Source organism: Trachinotus anak, unplaced genomic scaffold, assembly GCF_046630095.1.
Source record: "Trachinotus anak isolate AG129_WGS33_773 ecotype Australia unplaced genomic scaffold, CSIRO_AGI_Tana_v1 ptg000012l, whole genome shotgun sequence".
NCBI lineage: Eukaryota > Metazoa > Chordata > Actinopteri > Carangiformes > Carangidae > Trachinotus > Trachinotus anak.
Genome location: NW_027273863.1, coordinates 9,621,685 through 9,640,504, shown reverse-complemented (window position 1 = coordinate 9,640,504; position 18,820 = coordinate 9,621,685). Strand labels below are relative to the sequence as shown.

At 41.6% G+C, this 18,820-nt stretch overlaps 2 protein-coding genes and 1 long non-coding RNA gene across 5 annotated transcripts in view; 1 reads left to right on the top strand and 2 right to left on the bottom strand.

Annotated features, from left to right (window-relative positions):
- wls (Wnt ligand secretion mediator) overlaps positions 1-3,324 on the bottom strand; it is a 21,233-nt gene extending 17,909 nt beyond the window's left edge. The window contains exon 1 of one of the 2 annotated variants that reach the window (XM_071490862.1): positions 2,929-3,324. In XM_071490862.1, coding sequence (XP_071346963.1) covers positions 2,929-3,034 — 106 coding nt within the window. In that variant the 5' untranslated portion in view covers positions 3,035-3,324. The remainder of the gene's footprint in view (positions 1-2,928) is intronic. The other variant, XM_071490863.1, reaches the window with a different exon arrangement.
- On the top strand, positions 2,471-6,747 carry LOC139628800 (uncharacterized). Its single transcript, XR_011692861.1, has 2 exons — positions 2,471-2,796; positions 6,344-6,747. It is a non-coding gene; the product is annotated as an uncharacterized lncRNA (long non-coding RNA).
- scinlb (scinderin like b) lies at positions 4,462-18,820 on the bottom strand. Of its 2 annotated transcripts, none has more exons than XM_071490859.1 (17): positions 18,701-18,820; positions 16,100-16,287; positions 14,591-14,745; positions 12,350-12,511; positions 11,870-12,019; positions 11,272-11,361; positions 10,904-11,036; positions 10,451-10,539; positions 10,051-10,266; positions 9,815-9,960; positions 9,583-9,673; positions 8,105-8,275; positions 7,841-8,015; positions 6,780-6,895; positions 6,515-6,592; positions 6,354-6,414; positions 4,462-5,347 (listed from the first exon to the last, which is right to left on the bottom strand). In XM_071490859.1, exons 2-17 carry the CDS (start codon positions 16,278-16,280, stop codon positions 5,187-5,189), a joined length of 2,175 nt encoding a protein of 724 aa, XP_071346960.1. In that variant the 5' UTR covers positions 16,281-16,287; positions 18,701-18,820; the 3' UTR covers positions 4,462-5,186. The 2 variants fall into 2 exon arrangements, with proteins under 2 accessions (XP_071346960.1, XP_071346961.1); XM_071490860.1 differs by having other exon boundaries at positions 9,815-9,948.

Below are 18,820 nucleotides of genomic sequence, written 5' to 3'. Positions count from 1 at the left end.
TGACAAACCAATCAAGAATGATTCTGATCAGTAGCTCACTGTGTAAGCTAAACCTGCATGTAACACACCAGCAACGAACTCTGTATCCCAAAGTCCTAAAATCAGAGTAGATTATGTCATATCAGACTTCTCTTGTAGATTAGTCATAGAAAATGAGAACAAGCAAGTTTTCCTTTTGTATTGATCAGCACACCAGTTGTATGTTTGAGTTAATTTGACTTACTTGACCATAATTTACCTTACCATTGTGCAGCCCTAAGTTATATATTAAACAAATGAATGAAATGAAAATGCACATGACAAACGCAGAAATCCATATTGTCACAGTTGATATTCTCAGTTAAATTTTTAGGCACATAAAGTCTGATTTGAATGTCCTCCATTAGATTGAAATTAATGTTTTATGTGCCAGTTCCCACAGACCACGTGACAAAGCAGAAACTTTTCCATGAACTGCAGGGCTGTGAATCAGAGTCATCTAAGTGAGAAAGCAAAATAGAGCTGAAAGTAGCAGTCAATTAATCACTTAGTCGACCAAAAGAGAGTTATCAGCAACTATTTTAATCAATTAATCATTTATTTAATTTTTGAAGCAAAAAATACCAGATATCTGATGGTTCGAGCTTCTTGAAATTGATAATTTGCTCCTTTTCTTCATATATGACACTAGGAGTAAATATCTTCCTGTGTTTTGAAATGCTGTTTAGTTAAAACAAGCAATTTCATTATGTTAGTTGGACTCTGTGAAATTGTGATGGTCACATTTAGTTTTTCCCCTTTGAAAACATATTAGACTAAAAACTTAGATTAAAAATAATACAAAAGAATTATGAGGAATCAAGTATAACATCAGTGAAAATACAGAAAACCAATATTACTAAATCTCAGACAGCCTGGACAAAAGACTTTCTGGTCTGAAATACCTTTAAAAGTCTATGAAAAGTCCTTGTGTACCCCAAAAAGCCCCGAATCCCACTAAAACTCTGTGGAATGACTTGAAGATAAATGTGCAGATGCTCCAAATTTATCTGAGTCAATCTGCAAGAAAGAATGGGATAAACACTCAAGCCCTGTTTATGCAAAAAGGGGTTAGTGACATCTCTAAGAAAACCCCATAAGCTGTAATCACTTCTGAGGGTGCTTGTGCAAAGTAGAGACTCATGGGGGCGTGAACATCAAAGCTTGGACTTTCCAGATTTCGCTAATGAAAAAGATAAGTGACATGTCTTGTTGGTGCTTGTAGCAAGCACATGCTGTCGATGATTCCAGCTAGACACCAATTGTAAGCACAAGAAAACTATAAAAGTCAGCAATACTAAAAGGAAAAAAAGTATGAAATCGGACTAGTTCATACCCATACAGAAGGACCCTGTTACTTATCTGTCCACCTAATCATATCTGTTCACTTGTAACAGAGAGCTTAAAGGTGGACACCACTAACAGTTTACACACCCTTTAGGTTACACAGTCCAACAAGGGCTGTCTTCAAGGAATCTTCAAGTGTGTATGTTTCTTAAGAGCTGTGTAAAAATAAAATAAAAACACACAGTGACAAAGAAAATACACCGAACAGAATTACACCCAGTTATCTGGAGCCCCTTGGAGTTCAATTATCTAGTGACCCTTTGAGTCCAGCAGCACACCAGCTCCTCCAGTTACCATCGCAGTGTGTCCAGAATAATGGCAGTCTCCTCAGCCCACTGACCCCATGCCGTGTTCCCGGGTTTGTCGGGAAACAAGGGGAGAAAAACCCCTTTCTACTCAATTACCCCTGCCGCCCCCGGCCACCGAGCAAACACAAAGGAATCTGGCTTCATTAAAACCATCTCAGCCAGGAACGAACCGAACAAGCTAATTTATCACAGGCCATGCAGTGAGCGAGAGGGACTACAGGGACACAGGGAGACTGACTGGTGTCTACGGGATGTGAATGGCTTCCAGATTCGGCCCATAAGAAAGATAGGCATCTTTCACATGTACTCAACTTCTTTTAACTGCGAGTATGTGTGTGTAGCTTTAGTGTGCGAGAGTGTGTGTGTGTGTGTGTGTGTGTGAGTGAGTGGGTGGATTTGAAGAAACTTGACAGCAACTCCAACACAGTCCTCAAGGCAAAACACAACTTTGACAGCTGTGTGCACTTGTGTGTTTTTTTTTTTGTTTTTCTTTTGTGCACTGTCTGTTTCGATGCAAATGAAAAACTAGGGGAAAGAGGGGAAGAGGAGGGAACATGAATGTGCTGCCTGCAAGGCGAAAGGGATTCAGGGAGAAGGGGAGACACACAGGGGGGAGAGGAAGGAGTGAAAGGAAGGTAGAGATGCTGCCTGGGGCCCCACACAGCAGACAGACATTATATGTGGGAGGAGTGGGGGTGAGGAGGCAGGAGGGAGGAGGTATGAGGAGAGAAAGGGGGACAAGAACATTCGAGTCCGGATCAAAGCAGTGAAAACACACACACACACACACACAAAACAAGGCTGGATGTATTCCAGAGCTTTCCTGTGTTGAAATGTAAAAATTCACCCACAAAGACTGATGCCCTGCGTTATTTTTAGCCAAAGAAAGGAAGCCAGCGGCCGCGGCATGCAGACAGCGAACACCTTGATACAAAGCAGTGATTTATCTGAGCTGCACCACGGCAGCTTCAGTGTCAAAGTGACTGCCTCAAATCATCGTTTGTGCTCGGCTCGGCTCGGCTCGGCCCGGCCCGGCTCGGCCCAGGTGGACAAAACACAGCTAAAAGTTAGCGCTTACCGCCTTTTGTTTCCCATGAAGACATCTATCATCGCTGGTATGAAGGTATGTAACGAACAGCCCAGGGCAAAACTTTGTGCTTCAACCGTTGGGAGACGTTAACATTTAAATTCCGCCTAACGACAAACGTTAGCTAAACTAGTGATAAAAGTGGAGGATAAAAAAGCAAATACTTACCAATTAAACCGCCGACCATGAAGGCAAACGCCTGAAACAAAAGCAAAGTAACTCCCACTATCACCAACTTTTTGGTGCTCATATTTTCAATAATAGCCCCCGCCATCGTGAGCCAAAGGTCCGAGGGAAAATATCAAACCGAGCGAGAAACAAACAACAGTAGTTGTTGGGAAAAGGGGACGAATACGCTGCATCCAGCAGGAAGACAAGCTGAGCCCCTCCGCCGCTCTGCTCCTGCTTTTCAACTTCGAAGGAGGAAAAAAAAAAAAAAAAAAAAAAGCAGGAATCACATGACCGAATAGCACTCAGCTTTATCCCGAGCAGCCAACTCCAGACCGGGGAGAGGTCTGTGGAGCGCCGCTGCATTGCAATAGCGGCTGGTAATGCAGGTTACCGTGTCATTGAACGCCTCTGACAGCGGCCCTGTTTGCGGGCACAGTCTGCAGGGCTATTTAAAGGGAGGTTTTACAGGTCCCATCTCATGTTGTGGCGCTCAGCAGCCGTCAACACATTGTCCTTCAAAATCTGTTCACAGTCCACGTTAGAAGTAGGTATGGCTGCTGCGTTTAATGTGTGTGTCGTCTGCAAAATTATGACAAACATTTAACAGGGTTCTGCGAGTCTTGAGTTTCTGACAACATGATAATCTGTTCAAAGGCTGCTTACAATAACTAAATGATTGGGAATATTATCACATCCATCTGAGCAAGTCCTTTGATCTGATATCAGAGTTATGCAAAAAAAAAAAAAACTGGTTCAGGAATTTTCTTGGAATATTTTGCTCTATTTACCATATCTTTCCCCAAAATCAAGAAGAAACTGTAGGTGAATCAGAAACATCTAGAGTTGACTCCAATAACTGCCTTATCTTTGTTAAAACTTATATTTTAGACACAATGTCATGTTTAGATGGATGCTTCCTCACTGATGACCTTGGTCTTGATCTGTATGTGGTAGGATCTGTTCAGGGTGTTTTTTCATTACATAAGGATCTTTGGTGGCCTGTGGTCTCAGTGTTCAATTATGTCGTTCAGGGTTTAGGCTACTCATTAGGTCAAGCCCACTTCTACCATTTGTAGCAGAGAAACATCCTTTGAAATAAGTTTTAAAAAGTAATTAAAAGCTCTTTGGACATAAAAGAACTCATACTGAAATTGTTTTTTAATTCTCACACGGGATGGGTCGAATGGGTAAATTGCAAATTACACAATGCTCAATATCTCAGTTGGAATTTCCAGTTTGTCATGCTGGCTGCTGTTTTTTCATTGCGAAACATGTGCCGACACATCCTGAAGGACAGCGCAGCTGTGAGCTGAGCTTTCATGTCTTCTTCCTACTTAGACAGATGCCGTGAGCTGCAACAAGATCCCATTCTCTCCTCCTGAGAGACAGAGGAGAGAAAACCTAAGCTGATAAACCTTCTGGTGGTTTGATTCAAATTATAAATGCCTGTGTAGAATGGGTTTTAGAGCATATTTTGGATTAATCAGATTCATGTATTCATCAGTTTGAAAATGTTGAAATAAGAAACAGTTTTGAAATCCTTGGAGTTTTATTTAAAAGCATGAGAGCATTTCAGGGTCATTTAATAAAGAGTAAACACAACTGACGTGTGCATACCACTGTATGCCTTTTAAAATTCACAAGCACAGAATATGATTTTTTTTTAATGCAGCATGCAACTTCTAATAAGTGTGCAACATCCCAATACCACTGATAAAACACAGCACATGTAGACAGTGTAGTAATGGAGTAAACGGTTTCTATCAAACCTACTAGCTCATGGAAAAATGGAATGGAAAAACAGAGAGACTGTTAAGACAGAAAGGAAAGCGTGGTGGTGTAATCTGAACACAAGTGTACTGCAGTGAAAGAAAGCGGAGAGAAACAGATAAGATCTCCAGCTGTCAAAAATGGCATCCTTTCCTATTTCCTATTCATATTACAGCGTCAGAGGGCATTTGGTAAACATGTAAAGGTGACAAGCTGTTGGATGCAACAGACGACAAAACCACCTCTCTCAGTTAAGGATAATATTACAAGAGGGAGTCATTTGTCTCCTGATGTGATGCATTCCAGTTTATGAAGTCTAGTGCACTGCACTGCGACCAAGGCATAGAGGCAAGCCATTCAACCTGATTACAGTGATAACATTGGTTTTGGCACTTAGGGATTGGAGGTAAAATAAACAAAGTGGCAACAGGAAGTGCTGGATAGGTAAGAAGTCAAACTGGGGGAAAGAGCCTGGAGTTTTGTGTTCAGAAACGGATACGGATTCTGTCCAATGGATCTGTCTCCCACATCTTGGGATCCCAAGCCTGGAACCAGCCAGTGAAAGTTGGAGGCTCTGCTCCCTGTTTGATGGTGGTGATGGGAAGTCCTCTGCGACCAGACGGGTCTGAGTCTACATACTCTTTTGCTGTATGAGAAAAAGTAAAGAGAAGAAGGTATAGGTAGTGAGCCAGAGACAGGAACAGGACACAAAGTGAGAACATGTAGAAATCTGACAGCATAATTTTGCAGACAACAGATTTTGGATGAAGGAATTTTAAACCTGCATTAATTGATTTTTTATCCACTTGATTGTAGAGAAATCAATGACATATTACCACCTTGTAAAACTCCTGATGGAAATTTCTGACTCTTATTTTGTAAACAGCTGTCTACTGCAGCTGAAGAGGAGTTGATTGGAATGGTGAGAGGGAATCAGTAAACAGAAACAGAAGTGTTGTGGGGTGTAAAACCAAAATATTAAGCCCAAAGACACTAAAAAGCTCCATAGAACTGAGGGGGACTGCAGAGTTAGGTGATAATTTTCTGCATGACAGCTCCTGTTTAACACAAAGCACCATAAAATATCTAATATAATGATATTATAATTATAATATTTTTCATATCATACATACAATCATGCCATAGTATGAACAGTAAGCCTAATAGGCTTGAATATTATGCTTTTTTCTGAATGTCGCTCATTAATGGAGTGTTGCGTATTTGAGTCTGTGTGGTTAACATTGTCAGTGTGTCAAAACTTGAGGTGCACACCTGGAATAATGTGTCCAGTAGGACTACATGCAAGATGGCAAACTGCCCTGATTTTCATATGATTTAAGAAAACTTACAATCTCCTCCAATTTTGAAAATACCAGAGAAATTATTATAATCATTATTATAATTATATTACATCCTATATACCTAATTGCACCATTCATTACTGAAGGACAGTGGTACTGCATGTTAATGGTGACAGTGGACAGTTATATATTTTTACTTTGAATTTGTGTAGTGCTTTGGAACTTAAAATACCCAAACACAAAATGTATACGGTCATCCTGTTGTATGAATCTGTAATGTTTTCTGGCAGAAAGGATGTGAGGCAAACATTATAATCGGAGTGATACATTTCTTCCTTTAGTGCAACCCACCTATTTTGGGAGCTCCCTTCCTCTCCTCTGCATTGGCCTCGTTGCCAACCCAAAGGAAGATCTACAGGGAGGAGAGACATACCCACAGTCACTCTGAAGGTCTACAACTACAAAGAGTTTTATGAGCAGGTCAAAAAAACAAATCTCAGAGCTCATCTTACCTGGTCCCAGGTATCCAGGATCATGACATCATCAGTGGCAAGATCTGACTGTGTGAAGTCTCCTGGTACTTCTTCAACCTGAGCGAGAGCGCAGAAGAAAGCTCTGTGGGTACTTTAATATCATCATATGCATTGCACTGTATTAATTGGGTATTAGTCTGTTGATTGTGTACATCTAATATAATCTCTAATTTCTGCTACTGTACATGTAAGCCCTGATAAAAAAAAACAAATCCTACTCTCATCATTTCACTCTGTCACCTACAATGAGTCTTCCAGTTTTGTTGGAGCAGCCGAACAGACGTGGGGCTTTGACCATGTTCTGCAGACTCTTGGAGGTCTGGTATTCCTTCTTGCCACCAAGAGCAGACCAGAAATCAGCTGGGAGGGAAGAGGGGAAGAAAACACAACAGCCATCAGTTCCAAGTAGTTTGTCCCATATTTGGTGCTTTGTTTGTTTGAACAGGAAGTAAATCACATCCTCTTTGGGCCAGTCAGCAACAAGATACATCATCTTTTCAAGTCTGATGTAAACCAGACCACAAATGCACCAGTTGTGTTTTATCAGGCCAATCATTGTAACTTGTTAGAAAAGCTAGATCTGCATGGCAAAATACAACATGTAGCAACATGGCATGGCTGTGTAGCAGTTGGCACTACATTAGATTCATTTTAACTTATCAGCTCTAGTACTTTAATTGTGACAATCAGTGCAATTTAAACAACAAAACATGGTTGAGCTGCTTTTAACCCTCAAAATTATGTCTAATTTACATATAACTGACTGATTGCACCTCCATTAGGCTAATGAGTATAATATTCAGACAGACGGATGATGCATACTCCTCCAGACCTGCATTACCTATAATACAACCTCCAATTTCACCTTTGGCAGATAAATACTAGAAAAGTCCTTCTGACTGATAGTGGCCCAGTTTCCTTTGGATGATATATGTATACTATGATACATGTACGGTACATCAAAACCAAAACAAGAACAAAAAGGAAAGAAAAAGAAAATGTTTTTTGATAAATAAAAGGCTTTGTTATTTCACATTAAGACCTCCTACTGCATTTTGATGGTAGTTTCACTTGTACTACTTACATCATGTGCTACTTAAATCCTCCTCTGAAAACATGATATCTGATAATATAATTAGTCAACTACATTTTCTTTATTTTATTAGTTTGAAAACTGCCCGTTTTTTTCCAGCTTCTTTTCATTCTTACTGGTTTTGTAAGTTACCTCTTCCATACTGTATATAACCTCTACAGTTTCTAGCCACTTGTTTACATACAACGTATTGGTCCTCAGAGGACACCCACCTGGCTCCTTGCCCTCTGACACATGGCTGGGACTGCCACCCAGGAAGCCAACCACATGTTTGGCAGCCTCCATCTCCTCGTCACTTGCACCCACGCCCCGCCACACAAACATGGCGTTCGGGGATTTCAGCACAAACACATCGTTGGTGTTCAGATTGGAGGCAGTGGCCTCGACCTGAGGAAACACATGCGGGCAGGTGAGAGGTGGAAATCGAACATCTCTACACCATGTCAAGAACTCGTGGACGTGTGCATACAGCTCACCTCTACAGCCCGGGTAGCACGGGAAGAGCTCTGTCGGATGTGGAAGAGGCGAGTGCTGCTGGTCTGTGACTGTCCTCCTTTGCGTGACGTTCCTCCGCTGTGGATGATCATGGGTTTGCCCTGGAACAGGCTCATCAGGTGGGGAGGCTCCTGACCCTGAGTCACTCTCACCTGTGGATGAGGGCAGATGGAAAAACAGAAACACAATAACGAATACGTTAATGAGGCAGTGTTTGGATTATATCCCCATTTTTCAGTATGTCAGCATATCAAGTGATATCAAACGCCTCTAAGTCTGGTTAACAGCAGGCTTATATGAAGATATAAAGGACAATACTATTTTATTTACAGGTTTTAGCTCATCAATTGTAAATTATGTGTACCTTACTTCAGACCACTAATGAAACCATTCTGTAGAATATTCCTACCGTACCAGGCCCATTGGTTTCATATCATTTTTGTATGATCTGAAAATCAATTACATCTCCATTACTTTCCATCAATGTGATGTTACCATTGTGTGCTACTGCAGTTTAAGTAAAGACCTGTTTGAAGAATCACAACAAAAATTGCAGCTTTGATCCAAATCGATGCACACTTGATGTTCACTGTGATGGATTACATTAATTTTCAAACAGTACCATACAGAATTCAACAGAAACCAATGGATGCCTGAAATGGAAGAAAAAGTACATCAAGGCTGCACATGAACATGCTTTGCAAACAATGACCTATTAATTAGGTAGTTGTGTTTTGCAGTAAATCCACTTGTATGGTGCTTTCAAGAAAAACGCAGAAAATAAAACACATCTGAAACTGTTTGATGTCTTCATTGCTGGTAAGGGTTTTCCTTACAATTACCACTGACTAAGAGACAGTTTCTTATCTGTGTTTTGATGCCAACTGGGAAATTGGATAAACTCCTTCTGAAGTAAAGCTCCAGCTCAGAGTTCCCCAGTAGGTGATTAACTGTAACATCATGTGTTGGCCAACTCTATTGTGGCCACAAAAATGTTAAAGTCATATGGTATGTGTTGAAATGCTGATGATCACAACAAAAATTACAGTAACACTGCCCTCTGCTGGTCATCCAGGGTTGTTTGTTTTTCATAGCAGAGGAGTGAAGTTTTGGTCGTTGTAATTACAACTCTGTAACAAGTAGGGTTAAGAGATTTGCGAGGCTGAACCTTCATCAACACTTCACCTCTAAACATTACATGATATAACAAAAGTTTCTTTATTGACACTTAATCTGCAACTTCTTACTCAGTCTCCAAAATCCCCCTCACATATTCAGAGAACTCAGGCAACTGTGCCATTGTCTACTCATATCAGCTTTTAGGAAGAGAAACTCTTAGAAAAACATAATTGCTTCTAACACTAATTCTTGTCAAATATTGCAGATTACTAAGGGACGGAACAGACTTGTTTGTACACATGATGAAAAGGTGAGCAGTGTGTCTGCGTCAAGCACTAACCTGAACTGGGGATCCTCCCATTGAGTCATCCAGCTTCACTGTGAGAAATGCCGAAGCTGCCAGTTCATCCTGCGTGCACTTCAGCCCCTGCCTGACACAGTAACGCACACACTCTGGATGATTTTCCTGGAATCGGGTCATTTACTGGTATAGACTGGGTGTGGTGGGATAATGTGCGTACACACTCGCATGCAACTCACACATGTTTGTATAAATATTTTTTTTCACCCACCAGGTGTATATGATGTGCTGCTCCCGGCCTCCCTGTCTGTAGCTGTAGAGGATGAGGTAACAGTCTCCACCGTAGAAGTGACCATAGGAGGAGGGATCCACAGGCACCTTTTCACCGTTCTCGACTCGCCAGATCTGAAAGCCAGACTACAACCATTTTACACAACTCATCACCACAACACTTTTTTTTGCCTGTGGCATAGTTTCCCTTTTTTTTAAAAAAAAACATACTCATACCTGGACCTTGCCCTTGCCATCATCCACCATGCCATGCTGAGCTGCCATGGCTTTGTTCGTGTGCAGGGTGGAGGCATCGAATGGCACCTGTGCCACTTTGGCTATGCGGCCGATGGTGAAGGCCTTACTGGGGCCTGTAGTCTCGTCCTTGTCCCTCCAGTCACTGAAGAACTGCTTAAACAGAGCTGTCTCGGCTCCTGCAGGAAGAACCTGGATCTGCAAGGGAGACAGGGATTTTGGCTCGATGAACTCTTCTTCTGTTTAATTTATTGCATTTTCTTCTTCAGGTGTGACATGGAATTAATGCGCGATATTTTTTGCCACTACATATTGCCTTCCTCTCAATGTAAAGTTGCTGTAACATCTTCTGACAGAGTTATTAAGTACATGTCAGCTTTACCTGTGTCTTATTGGAGTATCCCTTGTCCTTGATGAACTGCTGACCTGCGGACATGGCTGCTTTACGCTCTGACATGTTGGCCTTGGGACCTGGTTGACGCCAAACAAGGAGGACATGATTAGAAGATCATAGTCAGAGATCATAAGATCATAAGAGAATCTATGTCATAAATAATAAAAGCTGGGAAATATTAAGAAAAAAGGGGGTTTGGGTTTGTATATGGATGCAATGGTATCACAGCCCGAATTTTAAAACATCAGAATGCTTCAGGGACAGAACAGCCGTTTTTCATGTGTTTAGCTTGGAGGCACAACTAATTGTGGACACACATTTTCCACATAAATTATTTCTAATTTGCGGAGAGAAACTAGCTGAGGACACAGGGGAAAAAACTAAAAGCTTCATTCAACACTATTTTTGGGTGCGTTATTGAGTCTGTGATAATGTCGGCACCTTTCCATACAAAGATGTTCCTGTCCGGCCCGTTGTCCAGGATGTAGCACTCCTCAGGAGACAACATGGCCTGTTTGAAGGGACTGGATGGAGCCACAGCTGACACCTTCATCGTACCAGATGCATCAGAGATCTACAAAGCAGAGGAACAGCATCAGCTACCAGCTCAGCTCTGAAAGACTTTCTTTTTAATTAAATTAAATTATGCTCAATGATTAATAAATTGATGGATAATTCAAATGTATTGGCATGTTTACAATTCTTGAGAACTCTGTCCCAAACTTAGTCCAAAGCAGAACTACAGGAATGCAGCACAATCTTTTATATGAATTACAAATTCTGTTTAATTCAGCACTTGTGTCACTCACCATGTAGAGGGCACCCTTCTTCCTGTTGGCGGTGTCCACTTTGTCATCATCAGGAGTACTGGGGGCAATGGTGGTTTTGGGCCCCAGCGCCTATATAACAGCAAGGGGGGTTAATTATTGTGTTCCTCTTTTTGTCATGATTATTACTTATGTTTCAAATTATAATTATGAGTTTTTATTCACAGATAAAGCAGCCAGCAGCCTTGTTGGTGATGCGTTTTGTAGACTATATCCCACAGCTTTTATCAGATTAAAAATGAATCTTGATGAATCTCACACATACTCTGAAAACCACCCTCCCTTCCTCTCTCTCTTCATTAGGCCTCTCCTGAGCTCGCCCTCCTCTCTTGTTGTTAAGAAAGTGTTTACAATGCTGCTTTAGTTGGCACAGAGTTGGCACATGCACAGCACGTTATAAAGGACGGCATTGTGTCCACTCGTTCCCACGCTGACGAGCTCACTGGCCATGAAATGCATCAACGACCCTTATAGGATCTGCTCACAAGGGATCACCTCTGGGGTGCAAACTTCAGTGAGTGGATGATATTCTTCAGAAGAAAATGAGGGATGTGTGTGTGTGATGGTGATTGTGTATCACCTCTGTGACTCCTGCTGGCTCCTCCCCCTCCTCCACCATGTGCAGTTTTGCTCTGCCGTTTCTCTCATTATCTCTGATGTCGATGGCGACCCCAGAAGCCTTCAGCCTCTCAAAGCGGTTACACTCGCTGCCACACCACTGATAGACGTCCTGTAGGAGGGGGGAAAACAGGAAAGAGATTTTAAACATTTTAGTCCTGGATGATTTGGTGATAAATGTGGTTACTATTTTGTCAGAAATATAGCAAAAGAGCAACTGGTATATCGATTTACAGTCACATTTACATCACATGAGCAATCATGAGGTAAAATTAAAAACAGTAATGCTGGATTATATGACGCTTCACTCACTGCAAATCCCTTGTTATATCAAATATATATGATAGTATAGTACATGAGCTCTATGTTAAGCACTAGAAATATACAGGATATTGTTAGTTAGACAGAAACACACACACACATGTTAAATAACAGATCTCACCTTTCCCAGGTCAATAATAAAGCAGTCGCCCTTGTTGAAGCTGCCCCAGGAAAAGTCCACTTCTGTTGCTCTGATTGCTCTACGGCCTTTAACATGCAGCAGGCGTTTCACGTTCATGTCATTGGTCACCACATGCTGAAAACCTGAGGCCACACCCCCTTTCTGTGACAAAGAATAATAGCAAAGGTGATGCAAACCTTCCAAAAATCTCATCTCAATCTTCATTTACATGGTCTAAATGAGCACAGTTCAGGGAACAAAATGTCACAAATTTTACATCATGTGCACAGTCACAAATGCAATACTGAGAGGTTTGGAGCAGGATGTATGGAGTCAGATGATTTCATGAAATGCAGAACTGGCTGCATGGTGGGCGTGAAATGAGTTTTACGCAGCACCGTAAAACCTCAAAGGACAAAAGGCTCTATATCCTACTGCCAAATAATGAGATTAGCTTACAATAAATCACAGCTACAGAACTAATAAACCTTATCAAATGGAGGAAATGAAACTAACATGATGCCTGCCTCTGGAGAGAAGGAGGATCATGTACCTGCGAGCCTGGATTGTCTCGTAATGTGCCATCCTTGGTGAAGCCATTAAACAAAACAAGTATTTACAAGGCATGCAAATCAAATACTGCAAATGAGCAACAGACGCTCTCCCACCGTCCACACTCCCCGCTGGACAAAAGTTTGAAAGATGATGTTTGAGGAGTATTTAACATGAGGAAACTAAAGCAAATATCAACCTCTCTCAGTTCATGAGAACAAAAACCAAGAGGGGGGTTTCCTCTTTCTTAAAATGGCCTTTCAGGGTTTAACATTTAGCCACAAAGGCACAGAGTCTTGTCAGCATCTGGAGGAGTGGCTATTTAGACCTCAAAATGGAAACCACATTCATGCTTTTTGTTTTCGTGCCTTTCTCAAGAGAGAGGCAGTAAAATTTTCCATGGCAACAATGCAGGCACTGTTTATTCTAATGGAAGGCCTGCTTCCCAACAGTGGACTTACCAAAACTATGAAGAGATAATGAGGTTTAGTTCTGTGTCTCACTGTTTTTCTGAAGATCGTTGTGTAAGCATGTGTGTGGACTGTGCTTCTGCACATGTGCACAGCAGAGTTTTCCACCCTCCAACTTTGCAAAAGTAGTAAACAAGTTTTGGGGTTAATTACACCCAGCTAAAGCCAGGAGGGGGTTTGGACGGTATGCATGGCAATGAGAAACAGACGGCTGGTAAAAGTGGCTTAGCTTGTGTCTTTTCAAATGTCTTCCTTTGCACAGGCTGGTTGACTTAGTTACAGCCTCAGTCAGTCACAGCCAGACACACCCTGTGATGTCAATAGCAAAAGGGGAATGTTGTGTCTCCTCTGAACTTCAGACTCATCAGCCTAACTGCATGGCAAAGTTCATGGGATTCTGGCAATCATTAAACCCTGTCGATATATTTAGGTGAAAGAGAGTTCTGGGACACATTCTGGATCCATTTGTACATTTTTTTTGTCATCACAACTTTCACTGTAAGAAATTCAACATATTCATAGCTCCTTGTCATTAATCTAGATCTATCTAGAATAATCTTATCATTTAAGAAGTGATTTTCACTTCTCAAACATTTTCATTTGAATAATTTTTTGAGCCATAGAAACAAAAAAAAGAAACTGTACATTATTACAAAGGAAACCAGACTAAGAGTCTCCAGCCTGTTGCTAGTGGCTCTGTGTGGTTGTAATTAGGCACAGCACTGCTTTTCATTAAATGCTGACATCGGCAGTGCTATGCTAGCATGTTCACAATGACAATGCTAACGTCCTCATGTTGAGCAGGTATAATGTTAACCATGCTCGCTATCTTAGTTTAGCATGTTAGCATGCTAATACAAAGCACAGTTGAGGCTGATGAGCATGTCATTATTATTTATGCATTAACCAAAGTATTAGACAAAGCTGACATGGTGATGGTTCTATAAGGAAACTGAAGGGATCACCAAAGTTATTACTATTTATCCTGAGGAGAATATAAACATGTGTACCGAATAACTTAGCAATCTGTGCAAGTCTGTAAAACAAAACAAATTGGTGTATCAGAATGTGCTTTTCTCATTTCCTACATCAGTAATGATCCTGCGACCCCTCTGGTTAATCTTGCAGCCTGTCGTGGGGGTCCCAACTATAATATTGGAAACATTCAGATAGTGACACCACTACTGCAAAGTTGTCTTTGCTCTGCAATGAAGCTCACCTGATACTTGATGCCTGACTTGAAGTACCCCAGAAAGGTGTTGGATTCATGGTTCTGCACCTCCCTGTACTGCACCGGTCCACCACCCAGGAAGTCATCCAGCTGTGTGGCAAAGATGGCCGCTGATCCACTCTCATCCTGTGAACACTCGTCCCCTGCAGAGATGATATATCTGTGCTCAAGTAGCTCTTATCTATGAATCCTTTAATTGCTTCAGATCGATGCCTGAGGAATAAGTTTCCCGCAAATGCATTAAGTTTCTTTACACTAGCAGAGCAAACTGCAGCACTTTAGTTTCTGCAGTGACCTTAAGGAACCTCTGAGTCAGAACCGGAGTCTTTGAATCACATCAACCACAGCAGAGCCACTTTGTATCCTGTTATTACTGTCAGATGGCACACAACATGGATAAAACTATTCCATAATTCTACATGACTAACTTCAATCCGAGACAGAGGGATTAATTATGTTCGCATGTTATTTCTAGTCTAACATCTTCCAGATGGTTGCAGTGGCAGCGGAGAACTAAAAGGCCCGTCTGTCTGTGTGCTGGCACGGGGAGGGGGGGGGGCTGGCAGGGAACAGCCCAAACATGCCTGTTGCTTGTGGCCTGCAGAGGTATTCCATGTGTGAGTCACGCCGCGGTTTAGTTTAGGGCCTCTGTTTTTGTTATGTAACTAAAAATTTACGCAGCATGAGAAAAAGATTCTGCCCCCAGTTTTGGATTTCATGCAGTTAAAGTTGTATCACTGTGTGCTCTGTTCAGGGCTGGGCTGAGGGAAGTGTGTGGAAAGGAATTTCACAAACTGGTGTGACTTTTAGAGAAGAAAAATTTCAGCGACTCATACAGCAGAGGATGTTTAAGCTCTGAGATCAGATGTCTAATCTGATCTGCTGTTAGTTCAGAGCATCAGGAGGTTTCACTTACTCTCTAGTCTTAGTGTGTTTGTACCAAAATGCATGATTGTTTAAACTTGTGCCACGTATGTGCATGCACTGTATGTGTATCAGCTTTGGAGGGAGGAACTGTTTCACTTTAGTGTATAACTCTAACTTCAGTAAGGGACTGATTACAACACTGTACTTTTACCCACTTCAGCAGCCATTGTTTTATTAGCATTTAAATAATAGGAATTTGGAGGTCACGTGACCACTCAGAAACATTAAACAAGGGGTGAAACCATAAAATGACCATTGTTAAGCAATGAAACCTTCCATGAATTACAAAATAACAGGAAAAAAAAACAAGCAGTGGTATTTTGGGGACATCCTCATATGAAATAACTTCCGCTCCCAAATATGTTGATAATTATTTCTCAAAAACCAAATGCAAGACTGTTCCTGTTTTGAAAACAATAATTACAACATATAGTTTCATCAGGTAAGATAAAGAGAAAAAAGGAATAGGAAAAGGAACATTTCATAATATTTTAAAACCTAAGTAGCTAAAAGTAGGTGAGCAGTCTGCCACGTTACCACAAAACACTGAAGTGCGTGTCCATGTCTTACCCAGCCACATGTGAATGTTGTATGAAGGTGCTGCGGTGGTGAAGAGCAGCAGGTAGGCATCCCCGGTGTAAAAGCTGCCGTGCAGGGACTTGGGAACCGGCTTCAGGTCCATGTTCTCGATGCGCCACACCTGCAGCCCCGGCTCCTTCCCTGCACCCACAAACTCTTTATGGGAAACCATGATGGCTCTGGGTGAGAGGAGGAGATGACACGAAGTGAGAGGGAGGGTCAGAAATATGGAGATGCTTATAAACAAGAAGGGGTCAGAGGCAGAAGGGGAAAGACAGGGAGGCGTTTTAATGTTTTACAGCTTAACCCGAGCCAAGGACACAAAAGAAAACAGAGAGATGCAGCAAACTAATATGAGAAAGTTATTTTGTGGCATCAACATCATGACGTGTTTCCTGAACAGCAAATGCTATTATTGAGTTGTGGGTAAAAGCTGAGTGAAACTAACCCTGTGGTTAATAACAGGTGTTATCTTGACAAGAGGCATCCATACTTACAACCGACTATATATGGGCATTCAGCTATATGCTGAATGCCCATATATAGTCTAAACCAGACAAACTAGTTCTTAAACCTCCAATTACTCATCCACTGCTGCTGTCACATCGGTGGACTGTTCACATGCATTAACTGCTGTGTTGATTTCGGTACATTAATGATGTCTGACACTTACTGAATGCCACTGGCAGCTGATTTGGGGACATACTTAAGTTCATATTTAAATTCTCTTTATGTGTTGGGGAAATTCTTGTACTTGTGCCAGTAAAACCCATTGCATCATCTCAAAGGTTAAAACAGGGTTTATTTTCACGAAAGGTTTGGAGATTCATGAATTTCAATTTGCTTGGACCCTTAAGCCTCCTGGATCAGGACCATGCCAAAGTCCAAGGAAAAATGTATAAATTGTCACACAAGTGTCAAAAAAGGAAAGAAAAATTTACCCTTAATAGAGCAAAATAAAGCTTTTAACACCTGTAATGCTGAAATAGAGTATGTTAAAGAGTGAAACCAGACTGCAGCAGGATCTTTGTACCACTATCAGTAGATATTTAATCATTAAGTCACACCTGTGCCAAGATAACCATCACACACCTATGTATCAACACAGAACGACGTGCATGATCCACCTTTGACTCAACTCAACTATTTATAGTTGATATAAAGTGAAAATAAAACTTGATGTTGTATTGTTCTTCGACTTTATTATCAGACTGCATCAATAAATTAACCTGGTGAACAAAGTACTGCACAGTTGAACTCTTTAGAATCACCGAACTTCGCACCCGGAGCTGCAGAAAGTTTGCTTAAAAAACTTTACACCATGATGAGAGTAGTGAGTCTCTGCCCCACCGAGGTTGCCAGATTATACAGATTACTGTTTGCCCCGATTACACAAGAGCCAGATTACAAGACGGCGCAGCAGCAGGATTATTGCTGTAGTGAGGCTGACGTCGACTGTGATCACACAACCCTGACAATGTCCACTTCCTCACCACTGTAGCACACAACAGCTTAGACTCCATATACTTTACCCTGTGAGCCACAAACTTTAATTACATCCTACACCTGCTTATTTGTGCATGGTGTATTATTTATTGTCGGCTATTAAAGGGTGAGATAACACCTGACACACCAAGCCCAGATAAAACAATCACACATCAACACCTGAAAGAACATTGTTATTGCTGTGGAGTTTGTTCAGCTGGGGAGTTAAATGTAGCTCATGTTTCAGTGCAGAGAGAAAACACCCAGTGGACTTCCTGTAACAGGCTGATCAATAAATGCTGCATCACGGACAAACCCTTCAGACCACTTGTGGATAATAAGTGTCTGGAACCAGGTGCGCTGGTAATAACACTGATGTGACATAATACTAAACATAATGCTGCAGGTCTATGGGGATCAATGCAGAGATGTCTGCTGGGAAGAGCATCTCTAATGAACTGACTTCATGTAATCTGCTGCTTCCTCTTCTGCTGACTGATCAGACCGGAGACTTATTTATCTAAAATGAGAAAAGCATCTGTGAATAATAAAATAAAGCAACATCATCCATGATTCACTCCTGCTGTTTTCATACTACGTCATATTTACTGTCTGAGTAGACCCATCTTTTTTTTTCCTCCTTTTTCCTTTTTTTTTTTTTTTTTTTTTTTGAGTATTACATAACATCCAAACTACTACTTCCTACACTTCTATTGTAGCTTTTTACGCTCCACTTCATTCTCAAGGAAGAGCAGAAGTTTTTTTTCCCCATACATCATAAACAACAACGCAGTTTGCTCCTATAATAAACCTAAACGTCCCGAAGTGTAGATCTGTTTTCCGTCCATTCATTGGCTGTGGAGAAACTCAGCGACTCGGCGAAAGGCCACATGAACGGAGACTCTCCACATCTGGAAAAATAACATTTCCTCAGACTTTATAAACGCGTCCTAAACTGACCCCAAAAGGCGCAACAGCACATCTGCTCAGGTAACAGCATGACCCGTGCAGCCTCGATCTGAGAAATCCTGCACGATTTCAAAGCTCTGTCGGACACATCCACGTCTCAGGAGGCGCATGCATGCTGAGTGGAAGAGGTGAACTCACAGTTTGCCGGATGAACCACACAGGAGAAAGAGAAGCAGAACCGCGGACAGAGGCTGCAGATGCGGGAGTGAGCCGAGTGCGGAGCGCTTTGAATGGTTCAATGTGTAGATGGGGAGGAGG

Coding starts and splice junctions, on each gene's coding strand:
- scinlb (XM_071490859.1), bottom strand. CDS start 16,280: ATGGTTTCCCATAAAGAGTTTGTGGGTGCAGGGAAGGAGCCGGGGCTG. Junction 12,020..12,349: donor TTATTATTGACCTGGGAAAG/GTGAGATCTGTT, acceptor CCCCTCCTACAG/GACGTCTATCAGTGGTGTGG. Junction 6,593..6,779: donor ACAAAACTGGAAGACTCATT/GTAGGTGACAGA, acceptor GCTCTCGCTCAG/GTTGAAGAAGTACCAGGAGA.